The sequence below is a fragment of the Nipponia nippon genome, unplaced genomic scaffold, assembly GCF_047370975.1.
Source record: "Nipponia nippon isolate SJK-2023a ecotype South Korea unplaced genomic scaffold, ASM4737097v1 scaffold_2, whole genome shotgun sequence".
NCBI classification, from domain to species: Eukaryota; Metazoa; Chordata; class Aves; order Pelecaniformes; family Threskiornithidae; genus Nipponia; species Nipponia nippon.
Window position 1 is genome coordinate 4,227,786 of NW_028262336.1, and position 18,039 is coordinate 4,245,824.

Below are 18,039 nucleotides of genomic sequence, written 5' to 3' on the forward strand. Positions count from 1 at the left end.
CGCAGGCGGGGCGAGGCCCGAGCACCGCCCCGGCAGCCGGAGGCCTCGCCGCCGCCGCCGGGCTCGGAGGAAGGACGGTGATGGCGCCGTTGCTGCTGCTGCTGCTCCTCTCGCTGCTGCCGGCCGCCGCCTACCTGTGCTGCGTGCGGCGGCACACGGGCAACGCGGGGGCCGTGCTTCGCCGCCGGGAGCCGGGCCGGGCCGAGACGCGGGGCCGCAGCCCGCCGCGGGACACCGTGAGCGCCGGGGAGGGAGCGGGCGGGCGGGGGGCGGCGGCGGCGGCGGGGAGCGGGGTCCGGCGCTCACCTCTCGCCTCCTCTCCTCAGTGGGCGCCGCGGCTGTGCGGCTCCGGGCTGCGCCTCTTCGTCCATGTGGCCAACACGGTGAGTTGCGGCAGGCGGGTAAACAAGGCAGCAAACCCCGAGGTTGCTGGGGGTTTCGGAGGGAGGGAGTCTCGGTGGGAAGGTAAAAGTCGCGTTTGTTGGGAAACTGTAGGGAGGTTGCGGCTTCTCTGTGTAGTTTTGGGTTCACCCTGTCCCCCAGGTGGGATGCTGTGGGGAGAGAGAGCTGGCCTCTGGGGTGAGGGTGTCGTGGGAGGGTGTGGAGAGCCCGAAGCCGCCATCAGACTCAGAATACAGCCCCCGCCAGCTTTGCTCGGACGGGAAGGGGGTCAGGTCCTTCAAGCCCCCTGAGCGGGGTTTTCGAGAAGGCGGTGGAGGTGGCTGTGCCCCCAGCGCTCTTCCTTGGGCTTTGGCGTGGTCGATTCCCGCCGAGGCCCTTGCGGAGGAGGCACCATGTGGCAGGGGGCTGGGGGGAGAAAAGCCTGTGTCCCCTTGGCAGCGAGCGCCTTGCGGCACCATCCACCCAAAAGCCGGTGGATTTTGTTGCTGCTGGGCCTTTGGACCCAGTGTCAAGGTTAGGCATGAAAGTCTCGTTTCAACAGTGTGACCTGTTACGGAGCTTGGCAGCTGGTTGGGCCTGGAGCGAAAGCTAGCGATGGGGTGTGTTTATTCATGAGAATGCCTTGCAAGTGGCTTTTTTCCAGGATATAACAACCAGAATACCTATTTATCCTTTGCTTTGTGGCCGCTTCTGTGCGTGGCCCTGGGCTTGTTTCCTTTCTTGACATCCCCCTTGGAGGGGGGACGCAAGAGACTCAATCTCCTACAGGATTGTGCTGTCTTAGATTAGATGTAGATTAGGAGCAGTGTATTTTCAAAAAGAGATTGTAATTCCTATGTGATGTGTGAGGCAACGTATCACTTCATGGATCTAGGAGTGTGAGCCTTGTTTCAGACTTCTACTGTATTTGTACATCCCTTAACAGGTTTTTGAAGTCTGCTGTTGAGCTATTAAGACAGGCTAGAACAAGGCTGGTCTCCTTGGGACCGCTGGCATTGCTACACTGGGAACCAAGGTATTGAAAGAGTGTTTTCAGCTGCCTGCTGCTATGGAGTCTCTAAATTTCTCATGGTTTTCCAAGTTGACTCCGTTTACTGCAGGAGCTGGTTGAGTGATAGGAAAGATCCTAACAGTGGGATAAAAAAATAATAAGCTTCTACCTTATCCAATGTTTGCATAATTTGCAGAACATGAAGAAAGTAACAGATGGGAGCTATATATATGCCTCTTAACAGTGTTGCAGCCTCCTGCTGCTGGCTTTCCAGGCCAAGTCAGGGAAGGACAAAGGCAGGAGAGCCAAAAGAGTACACTCTTTATATAAACGAGAGGTGGGGGGAAAGCATTTTGGGCCAATTTTGTGGCCTGAAATAAAAGTATTTGTGCTATTTTTTTACTACATAGCATTGCATGCTCTCTAGGGTGCTCTGAGACTGCAGCAATTGTGAGCACATTCAGCATTCCTTGTCTAGCGAGGAAGGTGTTCAGGTCAAAGTTACTGCAAACCAGTGTTTCTGCTTACTTTCTTCTAGGCTTTTGGACAGATCTGCTTACTGCCATTCTTCATACGGTAAGAGTGGGGAGTTTTCTCCCCCTCCAAGTTTCTTTTTTTTTAAAGGTATTTGCATTGCACACCACTTGCAGGTTATCTGTGAGGGAAGCTGCATAACTTGATGGGAGAGTAAGCAAGTTTATGTCACAGATGTTGTTTACTAGGTTATTTTTTTTAACTACTCTGGTTGGAGTGGGTCTCTATCAGAAGAAATTAACCTTTCTTCACACTCAGACAAGCGTATAGAAATTCGCCAGCTTACCTCTTTGCCTTTCTGTACTTTTGCTAAGAGCAGTCTTTCTTTCAAAGCTTGGTGATGTGCAAATCTGCTGTGTTTATCACCAGCAGTGGTAAAAGAATAGTAGTCATGGGGAAATGAGGCCGGACGTGTTTTTTTTAATTAACTATTTTAGATCAGCCTTTTCTCCTTCTCTCTCATTTATGTTTTTGTTTAGAAACTGTGCTTTCAAGTGTACATTGCACTAAGAGCCACCCAGGTTAGAGGTGTCAGGAACCGCAAGCTCACACGTGGCTCACATAGTTTGCCCGTCATTTGATGGGTCATCAGGACGCTGAGAAATGTATTACGTACACAATTGGTACCCCTGAATTTTTACTTGGGGCATGGGCTTTTTGAGTGAATCAAACGCAGACAAGTGTCACTGCTGTTATACAGCAGATCATTCCTTGACATCTGTGACAGGGTCTTGATTTCCTTGCTTCATTCCGTGTTCCAAGCCCTGGACTCGTGCTGCAATCCCTGTTGCGTTTGGTTGTGAACGAACTGTGTTGAAGCAGGTCATGGAAAAGGCTGAAGAGGTGCTTGTTTTAACAGAATTAGTGCTTGAATGTATGGCTTATACTACTTTCTCCTTTTCTTTTCCTCTCCATTCCTGTCTTCATTGGTCTGTGGGTGATATGTCCAATTAAAGTGAATCGAAAACTTTCACCAGTTCTTTCCCAGCTTGGGTTGACAGAGGCTGTCTGGCCTTATGTCAAGAAGTAAGAGGCTTTGTTAAGCAAGCAGAATAGATTTGATGCTGCCTTTAGGAAAGGTGTGAGAGAGATTATCTTGTAACTGTTGCAACTCCCTGCTGTGGGAGCAGACTGCTAAGACAAAATGTTCTTGGGTAAGGGTACCTCTGAGCAGTCTGAAAAATTAGTCATGGTAGAGCTTGCGAACTCTAGCAGTGACTCTCTCTCTTTCAGGCTGAACAACTTATCGCTCATGCGTTCACTTGACATTCACGAAGATCCCACGTTTATCCCGGAGGTTGCTGCGGAGGTTATGGAAGACAAGTCTGAGGCTAAAAGGACTTCGGATATTATCGAGCAGCTGATAGATGCAAGGTCAGTATGTGATGTGTAAGCGTGGAGTGGAAGAACACACGTGCGGGCACTATTATATTAGTGGGAAGCTGTCGTTGGATTAAAATCTTTTTCCACGCCTGGCTACTTTGCAAAACAAATTGTGCTGTCAGTTGTCTTTCCTTTTGTAACTTATAAATCACCAGTAGTTACGAGCGATATGAAGTTTCTACAAGCCTCAGGGAGTCTGCTTACTGGGGAGAGACCAAATTCCGCCCTTGCCAGGGCTGTGGTTGCACTGTTAGAGCAGATGCACTTCGTGGTTGGCTAGTCAGCACATACATCCCTTTAAGTGAGTTTGCAGGTGAGCTGTTTCTTGCCTGCAAGGAATCTCAAAGAAAACACAGGGGTTGCTTGGAGGAGAGAAGGAACATAGAGTATAAAGAAAACGATCCACCACAAATTAGGCTTTGTTAGTTAGATTGCTTGGTTAAAAGCCTGTTCAGCTTCTTGATTGCAGTCTGTACTTGATTAAATCCCACTAGATTCCAGGCAAAACGTTACTCAGGCTCACTTGTCTTGCTGAGGTGGGAGCAGCTGGGCTGCTGTGAATGTTCTCCCCAGCTGGTTTTCTTCTTAGTTGGGGGCCTGTCCAGTAGTTACTGAAGATGTCTATGAGCTGCACTTCATCAGCATCTCAGAGAGTGGGTTCTCTGTATGTACCTCTGCTTTTAGCAAGACTAAGCTTGCTCCCTGCTTGAGTTCTTAAGCTAAAGCAAGGAAAAACTTTCAGCTCCTTCACTTTAGAGGAAGGGACCTTAGAGGAAGGGATGTATTTCCTACAGGCATTGGTCAGGGCAAGTGCAGCCTTCTGGTTCTTGTCTCTCCAGCTCCACCAGTGATATATTGAGTATTACTTACTGGAGCCTTGCCTCTTCCCTGCACGGCACATTACAGTGCCATACGCTGTCCTATTCCAGGATATGGCTTCTGGTCTGGGTAATGATATGGAGACATCACAGGAGTAGTAATTGTAGCTGGCTCTTCAGATGATCTTACATTCATCCTGTTGTGATGAGAAATGGTCTATTTCTTAAGTGCTAGTGCCATCAATTTCATTTTTAAGCAGTTTGCTGATGTGAATCTTTGTGTGTGCTGCATAATGTCTCTTCCCACTCCCGCACCACACGCTGTATGTGCTGCTGGCTATCCGGATCAAACTTGGGACAGAGAGCCTGGGAGTAGGTTGACCAGTATTTTCTAGCTATTCTGTAATGCTCCAGTGGTGAGTAGCAAATGTAAACCTGGCATAGATTTTGAACAGTTTAGCAACTGCTGTATTGCAGCAGAAATACGAAGCATCTAGAATGTGTCAGCAAGACTGACCCCGTATTTTTGTGACACCCTTAGTGTACCTGGTGTCTTGTGTGTGTGCAAGGAGTCTGACAGAGTGTGAGCTGAAATGCATAGGCTAGCGGTCCGAACGGTGACCAGCAGGTTTACTGGAAGTGGGTGATGCCCAGCCTGCATTGGACTGTGGTACTGAAGTCTGCAGGTCTAAACAGAGGTGGCTTTGATGGTTCACAGTTGCCTCTTTAACCCTTTCTTTGCAGGTCTGATTCTGCTAGCAATGGGTTTAGCTTCAAAGGGATTAAAGACTACCTGGACTGCTACCGGTAGGTGAAATTGTGGTCTGGGAACAACCTGTCTCGCATGTTTCCCTGCTGTGGGCTGCTACTGTTCCACAAGCTGTCAGGCATCTCTTTGTTAGGGTTGTCCTTGAGGTACCACTGTTTAGCATCGCCCTTTGCAATCCTTTCCCTTTAGTAAAATAATGAAGGAAAGCCAACTTGGGGAGCTGGCGCAACTTTTACAAGCCTGCAAGGATGTTTAAATGCTGTTTTCCTTGACTTATTGTCAGTCTTCTCTGGGGGAGATTTCTACATACCTTGTTTGCCCAAACACAAGTGAGAAGGAGATCAAGGTTCATCTAGATGTTGCGAGTTGCACATACTGTGGGTCTCTGAAGTATCCTTTGGTTCCCCAGCTGCTTGTGCTCCTGTGAGCAGTTTGACTGCTTTCACCAAGTAAATATGTCCAGCTCGGGAACAGCTGGAAGCACATCCCTAGCTCTGAGGTTCTGCGAGCTGTTGACTGCTCGGTAACTCCTGGTTGCCTCTGGGACATGTGCTGGATGTGGAGCGCGCAGATAAATCCTCTTGCACTCTGGGCACGTGTTCCTCAAGGGCCAACTCTGCCAGTAGACTGCGGCCTTGGAGCAAAAGGCTGACGCTGCAGTCTGGAGTTAGAGGTGCATCCTGACTGTGAGGCTTTCGTGTCAGCCAGATAGATGTGTTTGTGGTGGGAGGGAAGCCCTGGCTGGTAAAGGTGGTTTATGGCAGTACTGCTGGGAGCCCCTTCTCTGTAACGGGAGGCCAGTATAAAGGTGGCTGGCCTCTTGGTCCTAGCTCATGCTACTGGGAATTTCATAGCCTTAGGCTTTCAGGAGCTTGAGGACTCTCTGTAAAGCTGTCAGCTGTCCTTCCCTGTTTATCTGGTGGTTCAGGAATATCTAGGTAACTCTCCTAGCTCCTGCCCCTACTCTAAGGGTTGGGGGCGTGCTGTGTAGGCAAATTCTCCCCTTAAGGAAGGGAGTCTCCTCTCTTGATGGCGTCAGCTGTGTTGAAATCATCACCACACGCAGATTCTTACATAGTTCTTGCTTACAGCTGTGACAGCTGCCGTCTTGCTACATGAGAGACAAACCCTGTGTGTGGGTGTGGGGGTCTTGTAACAAGGTCCCAATTTCTCCTGTCCTGTAGGAGTGGGAAGCTGACACCGTCTCAGGTAGCAAAGAACATCATTGCCATGCTGGAGGACTGCGACAAATCCACGCCCCCACTCAGAGCGATAGTGCAATGGGACCAGGAGCAAATAATGCTGGTAATGTCTGCCTCTGGTAGGAAAGGGGCCTCTGCCACCCCAAGAGCAGTAGCATCCATTAGAAGGGGCAGAGGCTCTTCTGCTGATATATTGCACGGATAAATATGTACATTTTTCCTACCTCCTTGTGTAGAGGACTACAAACAAGTTTGCTTTCCTTCCTGCAAAGAGAGGTGGCATTAAAGCAATCTGTTTCCTGCTGGACAGCTATGTTTAAAACAGGACTTCTCTACTTATGTGGCATCCGTTAGCATAGATGCTTCCAAGTAGTAGCTTCCCATCAGCATATGGTGGAAGAAGAAAGAAACTTTTATGGTTTGGCTTAGTAGAAGCCTGAGAGTGCCATTTTTGGTATCTGTTCTGATACTGGTAATGACCTTCAGCTCGACTAAATATATATAACGTATAGGGTTTTTTTCTCTGTGCAGATGGCTGAGGCTTCCACTGCTCGTTACAGGAATAAATGTACCCTGTCTTATCTGGATGGCATCCCAGTGTGTGTGAAAGAAGAGTTCAAAGTGGTGAGTTTCCTTGTCTAGCTGTCCGTTCATGCTGCAGGTGGTCAACCTGGACAACTCACTGTGACACGGTTTTAAGGCCAACGCCTCGGCAGAAGCCTGAGAATATGCTTGTAATAAGGGGCAGTATGTGGGTTTGTAATGAGTAGGATTAACAAGTTTTGCCAGCAGACGTGTTCCGTATCTTGTACTGATCTCTCTAATCCATGGGGAGTAGAGGGTGAGGGTGGGAACAGTCCCTCTTAGGATGAAATGAGAATGTATGAAAGCATCTGTAGTGGTGGGTGTAACTGTCTGTTTCTCAGGCACTGACTGCTCCACTGGCAAACCATCCCTCTCTCCGTACCTTAAAGGATGTACTTGTGTCGGAACTATGCAAGTTACTTTGAAAATTCCCACTCACAAGGAGTTTTGCCTGTGGCCTAACAACAGTTACCATTAAATACTCCTGGCAGTGCCATCAAGCTGTCGTAGGCTCTGCAGAGACCTACCCATAGGGTGGGAGTCTGTTTATGTACAGATTCTGCCATTGCTGCATTGAAGTGAAGAGTACTTAGCATACCCTGAAAATGAGTCCATCTGGTATTTTGGCATCCATCTAATCTTGATGCCTTGCTTCAAAGCGCTGCAGATCTGAAACACTGCAGCTCTGTCTGTAGAAAAATGGAAAATAGAGCTCCTGTGTGCTCTGGGGCCAAGGTGACTGTTCTGCAGCCTCTGGGCATAGCAATTGCATCGCAGCAGGGAGGCAGACTTTTGGCCATCTACATGTTTCTGCTTTTCTGTATCATGGTATTAAAAGGACTCCTCTGCAAGGGAGAAGCACCAAATACTGAAGGGTTACGTGTCTCTCCTAACAGAAACCAACACAGGACAAGTTGAAGGGTGAAGCTTCCTAGCCCTTACTTACCTCTGTGGGTCCTCGTGTCTGGGATCTGTTGTGGAGTTGAAGTGTGCATGTGAAGCATGCACGTGTGCCTGCCTACCTTGCCAGGGTTTGAGGATGAATAATAAGGTGTCTTCTTGCTAAGGTACCTTATCATCACCGAGTGGGAACAGTGTATCTTGGGACAGAGCCCGAAACAGAAGATGCTACTGTGGTCAAGAAGCTGCGAGAGGCTGGGGCTATCATTATTGGGGTCTCAAACATGCATGAACTAGGGACTGGAACAACTGGATGCAACCCTAATAGGTAAAAATCCCTTTCCCCTCTCTTCCTCTGGGTCTAGAAAGACCTAAAAGTCTGTCCAGAACTGACAGGGAAGGGCACAAAAATAGGGCAAGCATGTGAGAATAAAACTGACGGAAGCACCTTGTGCAGGGAGAATCCCGGGCGTATGAAAACCCAGCATTGTAGATTTGAGGGTCAGAGTAGCTATGGAAGCCTGAAGGCTCCTGAAACCAAAGGAAGGAGAGGATCCAAGTGGTGTCTGCTGAGTAAGGAACTTGGTTTGCCAGGCCTTACACGCCTGGAGGTGTGAATGTTTACAGGATGAGTGGTAGACAAAAGCAGTGACATAAAACAAATAAATAGTAATCTAATGCTCAGTCACAGTAATGGCTAAAGGCCCAGAACAGTGGGAAAAGGCACAGTCATCTCAGGAGAATGCAGTGTTCTTATTTCCTAGCTAAAACAGGTTCATTGGAATTTGCTTTACTGTTGTGAATTCTCCAGCTACAGCCAAGCTGGGAATGCAGAGCGATGGTCCTCACAGCCTTGATAAGCCATGTGCAGAGCCACGCTTTGTGCGTGTGCAGCTGGACGGAACTGGGGCTCCCCCTCAGCTGCGACAATGTGCCAGGGCATTTCCTCACTGCGTGAGGTCAGCTGGATCCCCCGCCGCCTGGCAGGTCTCCTTGGTGTCTGGGGACTGTGGTCAGACTGGAAACTTTGGGAGCTGCTGCTCTGGAGTAAAAGGCAGAGCTGGGGATGCTGACTTGCTTGTCTGTAAGAATTGCTGGCCACCAATTTCTCCACCTTTTGGAACTGCATAATGCACTGTGGCATGCAGTAATGGGACAGTGCTGTCGCAGACAGGAGAGCTGGAGCGGCATCCTTTCTCTTGCTTTGAGTCTGTCTCTTGTGGACAGGCTGCTTATGGTAAGAAGAGATTGGACTCTGAGACAGAAGTCTTTTTTGCGTCTTGTTTTCTAGGGACATAGCACTACCTGGGATGCAATGGTATCTCTTTACTAAGAGATCAGAATCCCTGAGCTGTGTTTCTGGATCTTTTCCTGCCCTGTAGTACACGCAGTCCTTCCTAGGAAAAGATTGAACACTATTTGTCTGCCTCAGGTACCACAAGATCCCTAGGAATCCCTACAAGCCTAACCACTTCACAGGTGGGAGCTCCAGTGGGTCAGCAGCAGCTGTAGCAGCAGGTAGGTGGTCCTAAACGGAGTTCAGGGGTGGTGGGAGGAAGGTCCTGAGCCAAAGTACCTCAGGCATTTAGTTTTTATGAGTGGGTTTAGAAGCTGGAGGGAACTCCTAGCTGAACAGAGAGCTCTGTGTGCTGTCTTGGCTACAGCTGCTGGTAGAATGGACAGGGCAACACAATGCCTCTCTGATCACAGGCCAATGTGTGGGGTTTTTTTGTAGGTCTCTGCCCGGTGGCTATTGGCACAGATGGAGGCGGCTCTGTGAGGATTCCTGCTTCGTTATGCGGTGTGGTGGGGCTGAAAGGTAGAGCCCTTTAATCATGGAGGGGGTGTGTGTCGTGTTTGCTGTATCAGATAGAATGCCACAAACAAGTCAGGCACGGTCCATTAATTCCGGTCAAGTAAAACTCAACCGGAGAAACTCTGGAGTATAACACTGAGAGTCACGTGGGTTGGACTGGCAGAGTGGAAGTCTTCTCAGTACTGGCTGTTGAACGGATGTTCAAAAAAACCTAACTTATTTGAGTCAAATGCTAAACAAAACATGCTTGCTGCTTTTCTTTCTACCCACTCGTCCCTCTCCAATCTTCCTTCTCTGCTGGGAGGTGTTCCCAACATAGTTGGGTATCTGTAGTGAGCTGGTGAAAAGCATCTCCACCCACGATGGTTTGCCATAAGCCCAATTATATGGAGAGGCTGATGCTGCTCAGACTTGTATCTGGTAAGTTAAACCTGGTAATAGGCTTGTATGAAACCAGGATGTAGCCATTCCCTCTTACCTCAGTGTTACAAGAAGCAGCAATGCCGTTTTTGCAGTAAGAATTAATGTAATCAAGGGGAATGTGCAGAAGACATAAGAAATGCACAGGGCAGTGTCTACAGCATGGGAGGTGGTGAGGCAGGGTTGTCACTTGGAAGAGATGCCAGCTTTTTGGAATGGTTTATCATTCTGAAGGATCTTGGCTGCTTCATCTGAGACCAGATACTCAGCCATTACTCTGTTTTTCCATCCTTCACATGTGATCAACTTGATTCATCTTGATTAATCTGAGGAAGATAATGATGACGATGACAAAAATGTAACTGGTCAGAAAGGCGATACGAGTACTCACAGATGTCAGCTGGTGTGAGGCACGAAGTCTCACTGGTGAAGCGCGTGAGATCTCCCAGGGTGTGGTATCTCCTGCTGTTGATAATCCTGCTCCTGCCTGTCCATCCTCCATACCGTAGATGCTGCTTCTGCATATTTAAATGCATGTATTTCAAAATGTCCCTGCACGTATTTCCCCTCAAGTAAATAATTTCTTACGGGGGAAAACAGTTTCACTATTTGTTGAACGCATCTGTTTCACTGATGAGACAGATCATGGCGAGCAGAACAGGGTATTGAAAGATGAGTGACTGGGCTCTGAAGAGGCAGACGTGAAAGTGACTGGCAGGCATGTGTTGCTTACCGACTGGGTGTACCAGAGCCATCTAGGTCAGATCTTACCAGCGACTGCTGGTGTCTAGGTAACTGCCCATTTCTTTTTCTCTAGGTACGTTTGGGCGCATCAGTTCTCATGGCAGCTTGCCACTCTCCTACTCCACAGTCAGCGTAGGTAAGAGGATTTGTGCTGCACTTCAGGGACCTTGCTGTGTGGTGTTCTCACAGGGGAGGCAATCTGTGCCTACAAAAGATCTTGGGAGGAAGGTACTATTTACCCCTTGTCACATTTTTATAACTGGTCTCTTTTACAGGCCCTATCTGTACCTCGGTGGCAGATGCAGCCATTGTTTACAGTATCCTGGCTGAGCCGGATCCACTCTATCCGTATGGTAGGTGAGTCCTCTCCCTCCCTGAGCCCAGGTGCTCTGCCTTCCTAGAGGCATCCTAGATAAAAGAAGGAACTCTTGTTTGTTCCCTGCAGGACTGAAACAGCCCAAAGCAACCCTATCTGATATGTGTGCTCCTGACCTGAAAGGCTTAAAACTGGGAGTGGACTGGACGTTTTTTAAGGTGCCTGTTCTACCTCTCTCTTTCTGCTGCTTTGCAAAATGAGATTTTGAAGGAGTTCAGTGCATTCACTGTTCTCTTGCCTGTCATCATTAGAGCTTCTCATATTTAGTCCTATAATTGGAAGAAAATATAGCCTGGGTGAAAACATCGACAGGGATGGATTTTTTCCTAAGGCAGCCTTTTGAGTAACAGTCTGTTGAAGGCATGAGGAAAGGTAACGACTGTACAGTTGATGGCAGTATGCTTCCTCATACTTCTGCTTCTATTGGAAGCAATGCTTCTGAACTGATTACAAAAGGCAGTTAGTTTAAAATCAAATGAGGAAAATAGGTGTATCCATTTGTGACAACGCTGTAGCTGCTGAATGGTATTTCATCATTCCAGTGTAGAAACTGGACTTGCAAGCTAGTAGCGCTTGGCAATTGTAATGCAACCCCACAAATGTGCTCAGGATTTCTTCCATGGATGAAAACAAGGGCTCTTTCTGGCTCTGCTCCAGTGCGGAAGAGGAACATCCTCTCCTCTGGAAAAGATGACCTTTCCTCCTCCATAGGGGTATGACCTGCAAGCTGTTTTCTTGGAGCAGGTGGCCTAAGGCAGTCCTGGAGGGCTGTGTTTCACTACTGTTAGGGACAGGAACACGGAAAGCTCCATGAGGACCGAAGACCTGGTGAGTGTGCTCACCAAGGAAAGGAGGGCAGTGACTAAAGTCTGCTTAGTTCTTTCCTCTTTTTGTCCAGGCATGTGATGCTGAAGTCCTGTCCATCTGTGAGAAAGGTAAAGAGGAAAAGTTTGTAAGTCTCTTATTCTGCCTGATGTCATGGTATCACTTGGTGCTCCTCTTATGTGTGCATTAAAAAGATCTCACCTGAAGTCCGTAAAGGCAGATGCTTAAAGAGGTCTGGCTGGACAAACAACAGTAGCTTTGTATTAGGGAAGCCCTCCTGACTGCTGAGGGTTAAAAAGCTCGGCAGCTTTTCCATTTTTCCATTGTCGGGTTACAATGGAAGAATGCAATCCAGTGTGCTGAGCCTCTGTCTGTATAAAGACAGATCTGTGCTCAGTAACACTTACTCTGCAAGCTTCAATGGTAAAAGACTTTTAAGGGGGGGACTCGTTTCACAACATAATGTTCAGTAGGGGAGACAGGGCTAGGTCTTTGTGATGTATCCAGTCTTCTGGTATTTCCTTGAAATCAACCAAATGGTGCCTTTAGGGTGGCTTTGTCAGATTTTAGACTAAGCAAAATTGACCCTGGTGAGTACTTGGGGGAGTGGGGGAGAAAGACTCTACAATGCCTGGTGTAGTAGTTGGCCTTCTATGCATCGGAGCTGAGACAGCTCACAGTATTCAGGCTTTGTTTGCCTGCATTTTCTTCAGCCTCCTTATTTCCATAGACCCTCACATGTGTAGAGTTTTCTTAGGAGAGATGCGCCACAAGCCAGTGAAATAGGCACGCTTGGGTATTTACGAAGAAGTTGGGGTCAAAGAAAGAAGGGGATTTTTTTTTTTTAGGCTGCAAAAGATTCACTTTTCCCGAAGTCCTGGTGTTCAGCCTTGCTAAAGTGCATCAGGATTTAGTGAACCTGTACTGTTGACCTGGTCTCTTGAGTGTCCCCCAGGTTCCTCTACCATTATGGTTGAGAAGAGGCTTTGAATGGGAATCTCATGGTGCTAAATAATCACTTTAGGCTGGTAAAATACCAGTCATGTCAAGTGCTCGGGGAAGCATTGGCAGGCACCTTTACTCTTTGGGTTAACTGGGGGGCTAGAGGGAGGAGATGAACTTGCCCGAAATGTAGCGGCTAAGTTAGGAACCTGTCTGCAAGCCCCTGCCCCTGCCCTGTGGGAATATTGAGATCTAGTTAGGCTGAAGGCTTTTACCTACGAGAAGCGGCTGCAGCAGTCTGCGTGCCACGTGATGCACTGAAGATGCTTGCCTCCTAACGGCCGGTGGGGTCTCTAACTTCTCGAGGGGGTGGGGATTCACAGCCCTTCTGTGACATTTGGTGAACTCACGGATGCTCTCTGTGCTTCACCTGTTCTGTACTCAGCTGTGGAGCACCTGCAGAGTTTGGGAGCCAGCGTGGTTGCAGTGTCTCTTCCAGAGATGGAGGAAGTGCGAGTAGCCCATGTCATCTGCATTCTCAGTGAGATGAGGGATTTCCTGCAACCTGACTTCAATAAACATTACCAGGACATGGTAAGTAGCAGCAGCTTGGATCAGTGGCAGTAGTTGTCCCGGCTAATACAGAACAAATGTCATGTCAACGAGAAACCTGAGGCTCTCCTGCTTTTTCTATGACAAACCACTTGTTGGATGACTGCTGGTACAGGAGAGGAGACCTGCAAGAGAACTCCTGGGCTGTCATGTTCAGATTTTTGCAAGCAGAGCCATGATCGGTGTTTTCTCTTTCAGAATTTGGACACTCGGGCTAACCTGGCCTTGGCTTCCCAGTTCACCGCTCTGGATTATATTACGGTAAGGAACATACTGTGGTGAAGGCTGAAGGGAGGCACCTAGTGAAACGGTAAAGGTGGGGTAGAGGATTCTCTTAACCTCCCCGTACACGTGGAAAGATATCACCCAGCTGTACTGCCCTCCGCTGTGAAAGCGTACTGAATGGTGGGGCACCACAGAGGACCGTGGATTGGTGTCCTGCCTGTCGATTCCAAATTGCAGGAATGGTGTCTTCTTTTGCAAAGGCGTAGGCTCTGATGGGCAGAGTCTGTCATCATCAAACATGAGCCTCATGAACCAAGAGGGCCCGGTCAGACAGTAGTCTCTCTGCTTGCAGGCAAATCGACAGAGAACTCGGAGCATGAGATTTTTGCGAGAGATCTTCACCACTGTGAACTGTATCCTTACACCAGGTATCGGCAGCCTTGCCCAAAGAGCTGGTCCCCGGCAGCTGTGTGGTGCATTTTAAGAACAGTTACTCCATTAACTTTCCCTCCCCAATTTTAAGAGCATGACTTTTGTGCAAAGACTTTGCTGTGCCTCAGGCCTTTAGAAGATAATGCAGCCTGGTTAGAAAGACTGCTGTGCTTTTCTAGATTTGCTGTGTATTTCTAGACTTACTGCTTATATCCATGGCAGTGAGAAACTCTTTCTTGGTACTTGAAACAGGAGTGACAGAGCCAGCACGTTTACACAGGAGGGACTGGACATCTGCTTATGTATGCAAATGTTCTTGCTCTAAACAGAAACTAACTGCTTAATTCATAAATCCCAGTGACTTGATTGCATTCCAGGGGCATGAGTTTGCATCACCAATGTATATCAAACATGTGGCTTTAATGAACCGAGCTGTTCCTTGGAAGATTGCGCACTGCCTGTTTCTTCCTTTGCTCTTTAAGCACTGGATCAGGTTGCCCAGAGAGGCTGTGGAATCTCCATCCCTGGGGATATTCAAAAGCCATTCGGACATGGTCCTGGGCAACCTGCTCTAGCTGACCGTCCTTGAGACAGAAGGCTAGACAAGATGACCTCCTGAGGTCCCTTTCAGTCTCAGTCATTCTGTGATTCCTCCACAGCTGTTGCTTGCACTGCCCCAAGAATCTATGAATCTGACCTCCTGACTGGCAGCAGCGATTTGTCCTTCACAGCCCGGTCCATGAGGTAAGAAGAGCGCTGCTTGCGCTACAGAAGCAAAAGTTTGGGAACAGCTGGAGACTCGCTGCACTAACTGAAGGAGCTCAGGCTGTAAAGCAGGAGAGAGCGATCCTAGCTGCCTCTCCCAAAAAAGGATGGCTTTGCTGCTGTCCCAAGGCAGGAATGCTAACAACAGCTTTTCCCCCAGGTTCATGCAGCTTGGTAACTTCACTGGGATTCCAGGCCTTGTGGTCCCCATTGGATACTCTACTGCTGGGCTTCCCATCAGCCTCCAGGTGAGCATTGGCTCTTTGTGAATGCTGGCTCACAAAATCCCCAGCTGGCTTTGTCCTGAACCACTACAGCCAGGTTCCTGCTGTTCCACACAGCACACTTGAGGAGTTCGCAGGTACTGGTAGTCAAGTTTTAACTTGCGGGTGAAGAGACTTGCCTCAGAGTAACTCACTCCTGAATGGCAGAGGGACTCTGCAGGTATCTGGGAGGTAGATTTCTCTCTCTCCCTGTCTACTTGCATCAGTACCCGCTATTTGTCACTACTCTTCCCTCTCTTTTCCTTATTTCTCAGTTCTGTAATTCTTTAAGTCCTTCCTTACTCCTTTCCCTCTTGAAATGGCTCTCTTTTAAATGAAAGGTAAATGTCCAAAGTCGCACAACTGCCTTTATCCCAAATGCAGTGATGCCATACTTACAGGGGTAGAAGGGAAAAGCATGTGTCCTTTTGGTGCTGTTGAGGAAAAAAGTTATGTTTTGCAGGGCTTTCAAGAGCATCTGTATGTGATGATGCTATTTTTTTTTCCCCTCCTTCTCCTTTCTCTCTCTGCCTTTCATCTTCTCCCAGGTCATGGCAAAATGGTGGGATGAAGCTGTTCTTCTGAGGATTGGCCTGAAGCTAGAGCAGTTTCGTTACCAGACTAAAAAACCATCCATTTATTACGACATCCTCGCATGACGGAGTGACCAAGATGGGGAATGTGTCTTTCTTTTCCTAGTCTGACCTGACTAAGTATTAGAGTGGACTTGTTTTCAGCTTTCATCAGAATAAGGCTTAGGAGCAGGCCCGTTTGAGGAATGGGGAGGAACACTGATCTCAGCAGGCACTGATGCTGAGCAGGCATCATTTCTGCTCCCTGTTTGTTATCGGATGGTCCAGTTTGTGCTGGGGAGACCAACTGTGCTAGCTAGTTCCTTGCTGTGTTTTTGCCAAAAGGGGAAGCTGCAACTATCTTCTGCACCTTCTTTCCACATAGGCGTCCTGTGTAAAGACGGAAGACAGTTGCAGGTACAGGACTGCGTGCGGGCAGTTCACACTACTGTGCACGGAAAAGTACAATCCCTAGACCTTAAGCCTTCTCGCAGAACTCCTCCAGCTCCAGGAGAGAACAAAGGTACTGGTTTGAGGGGGAGAGGCAGCTTCCCTCAAGAAATAATTCCTAGCTCCCTTGGAATGAGGAGGATCTTAACATACCTGCAATTAGGTAGTGTGTGTCGTGGCCCCTTACTTAGTCCCTCAGAGCAAAATAAAAAGCCTGTCGCTACAGAAGTGTCACTCTGCTTCTGTGCCTTACGTTGCAAACGGCGTAAGGTCAGTCTGACTGTTGCAGAAAGCACGGCTGCACTCACTGCGCGAGCAGCCCTACCTGCCTTCAGCCTTACAAGCACGGGGAGGAAAAAGCAGAGCACGAACCCTCATCCCCTCCGTGACCCAAAGCCCCGGTTCAGGGTTCTGGCTTTCTGTTGCACATCTCTATTTCCCAAACTAAGCCTTGGAGAACCTCTTTTCTCCCACTGGTTGCTTAAGTATAAGCTTACATCATTTAGGTGTCCAAATGGAAGAAACTAGTTGGTCATGCTGTGAAATACTGCTTAAGGGGTGCTGAGCCAGCTGTTACAAACAGGTGAAATTTGTGTGGTACTGAAAGTAGGAAACGCTGCTGAGCTACCGGCAAGAGTCAAAGCCGGGTGCAAGAAAGGGGTTGCACAAAGCCACGTGCAGCAAAGAGCTTGCTCTAGGTAAGAAGCCAACTCCCTCTCATCCCAGCTGTACCCTCCTGAAGTAATCAAGGTAGAATTAAGAGCTGGATTAAACATGAGGCTATACTACGTAAAGGATGACATGGCTCTAAGCCACAGTCCTGTGGTTCCCTGAGAGGCCCCAGACTGTAAACTCCCAAGTACCCGTGTCCTGCCAGCAGCGCTAGGGCCACGTGAAAGATAAGAAGAGGCCTAGGAGTAACCAAGGCTAAGCATTTGTGTGCGTTTTGGAGTTTGGGGTTAATGCTCGGAGGCATCTCCCGTTGCCTGCCTCATCAGGTATCCTGGGCTTGTGAGCAGGCTGCTGGAGAAGCTGTCCTACAGACGGGAGCGGAGAGGATGGCTGTATTCTTCGCTTGGAAGGAAAGAAGGAACAGAAAGTAGTTGCAGTTTCTCCCAACCTCAGTACAGTTTGGGTTTTTTCCCCCCATACATATCCACTCTTTGAACAGAGCTAGCACTTTACTAACGGCTGAAGGTAAAAGTCAGATGGCATCTGAATGGAAGAACATTGCATTGCCGTCTCCTCCTGAATTACCTGAGTTAAAGCATCAGCTGCTACCATCAGCTGTCACCAGCATCCACAGCTAAATTAATTATATGGTCAATATTGCCTTTCATCTTCACTTCCTCTATGTGATACTGCCACAACTATTTTTTTTTTCACTAGATTCTAGTATAGTTAAGCTTTATGAAGAAGAGTTTAAAAGCAAAGTATTTCCTCTATTATTAATGATAAGTTATTAAACACTAGCAACATACCTTAGAGTGAAACACTGCTGAGATGCATTGTATAGCAATAAGGGAGTTGATAAGTGTTTGACAAGAATAAATTTCTGCCGGGAACATAACTGCTTGAAGGAAATGGCTGAATATTCCCTAATTTAATGCTATTACTCAAGGGATTAGAGATGGATGTTTAAAATAATCAATTACCATCCTACTAGATGAAGCTATTTATTTCAAATACCTTCCTAGATGATACACTACCCTGAAATTATAATTTCAATATTTAGTTCATTCTCTAGGTAGAGGGAGGGAACACAAGTTACTAGGAAGACAGATAGGAGCTAAAGCGAATCATAGAATTGTTTAGGTTGGAAAAGACCTTTAAGATCATCGAGTCCTACCGTAAAGTTTGCTATTTTTTAAAAACAATACTTGGATCTTGCTAACAGCGGGAATAAGAACTGAGAGCTTTTACTGACTGGCAGTAACTTTGTCTTTCCACACACTGCTTCCTCCCTTTCCCTAAACTGGGAGCACATCAGTGCAGGTTTGCAGCGCGAGACTT

At 47.9% G+C, this 18,039-nt stretch overlaps 1 protein-coding gene across 1 annotated transcript; it reads left to right on the forward strand.

Annotated features, from left to right (window-relative positions):
• On the forward strand, positions 1–17,952 carry LOC104008670 (uncharacterized). Its single transcript, XM_087756831.1, has 20 exons — positions 1–236; positions 327–383; positions 1,932–1,969; positions 3,161–3,301; positions 4,873–4,935; positions 6,082–6,202; positions 6,631–6,723; positions 7,752–7,912; positions 9,017–9,102; positions 9,320–9,403; positions 10,638–10,700; positions 10,840–10,917; positions 11,010–11,098; positions 11,839–11,875; positions 13,153–13,301; positions 13,518–13,580; positions 13,897–13,972; positions 14,636–14,720; positions 14,902–14,989; positions 15,553–17,952. Exons 1-20 carry the CDS (start codon positions 81–83, stop codon positions 15,661–15,663), a joined length of 1,839 nt encoding a protein of 612 aa, XP_087612957.1. The 5' UTR covers positions 1–80; the 3' UTR covers positions 15,664–17,952.
• Positions 17,953–18,039: the final 87 nt, after the last annotated feature.

Excerpts from the sequence above, each read along its gene's own strand:
- LOC104008670 (XM_087756831.1), top strand. The coding sequence starts at position 81 with ATGGCGCCGTTGCTGCTGCTGCTGCTCCTCTCGCTGCTGCCGGCCGCC. Across the intron at positions 237-326 it reads GCAGCCCGCCGCGGGACACC|TGGGCGCCGCGGCTGTGCGG; the intron begins GTGAGCGCCGGG and ends TCCTCTCCTCAG. Across the intron at positions 14,721-14,901 it reads TTCACAGCCCGGTCCATGAG|GTTCATGCAGCTTGGTAACT; the intron begins GTAAGAAGAGCG and ends CTTTTCCCCCAG.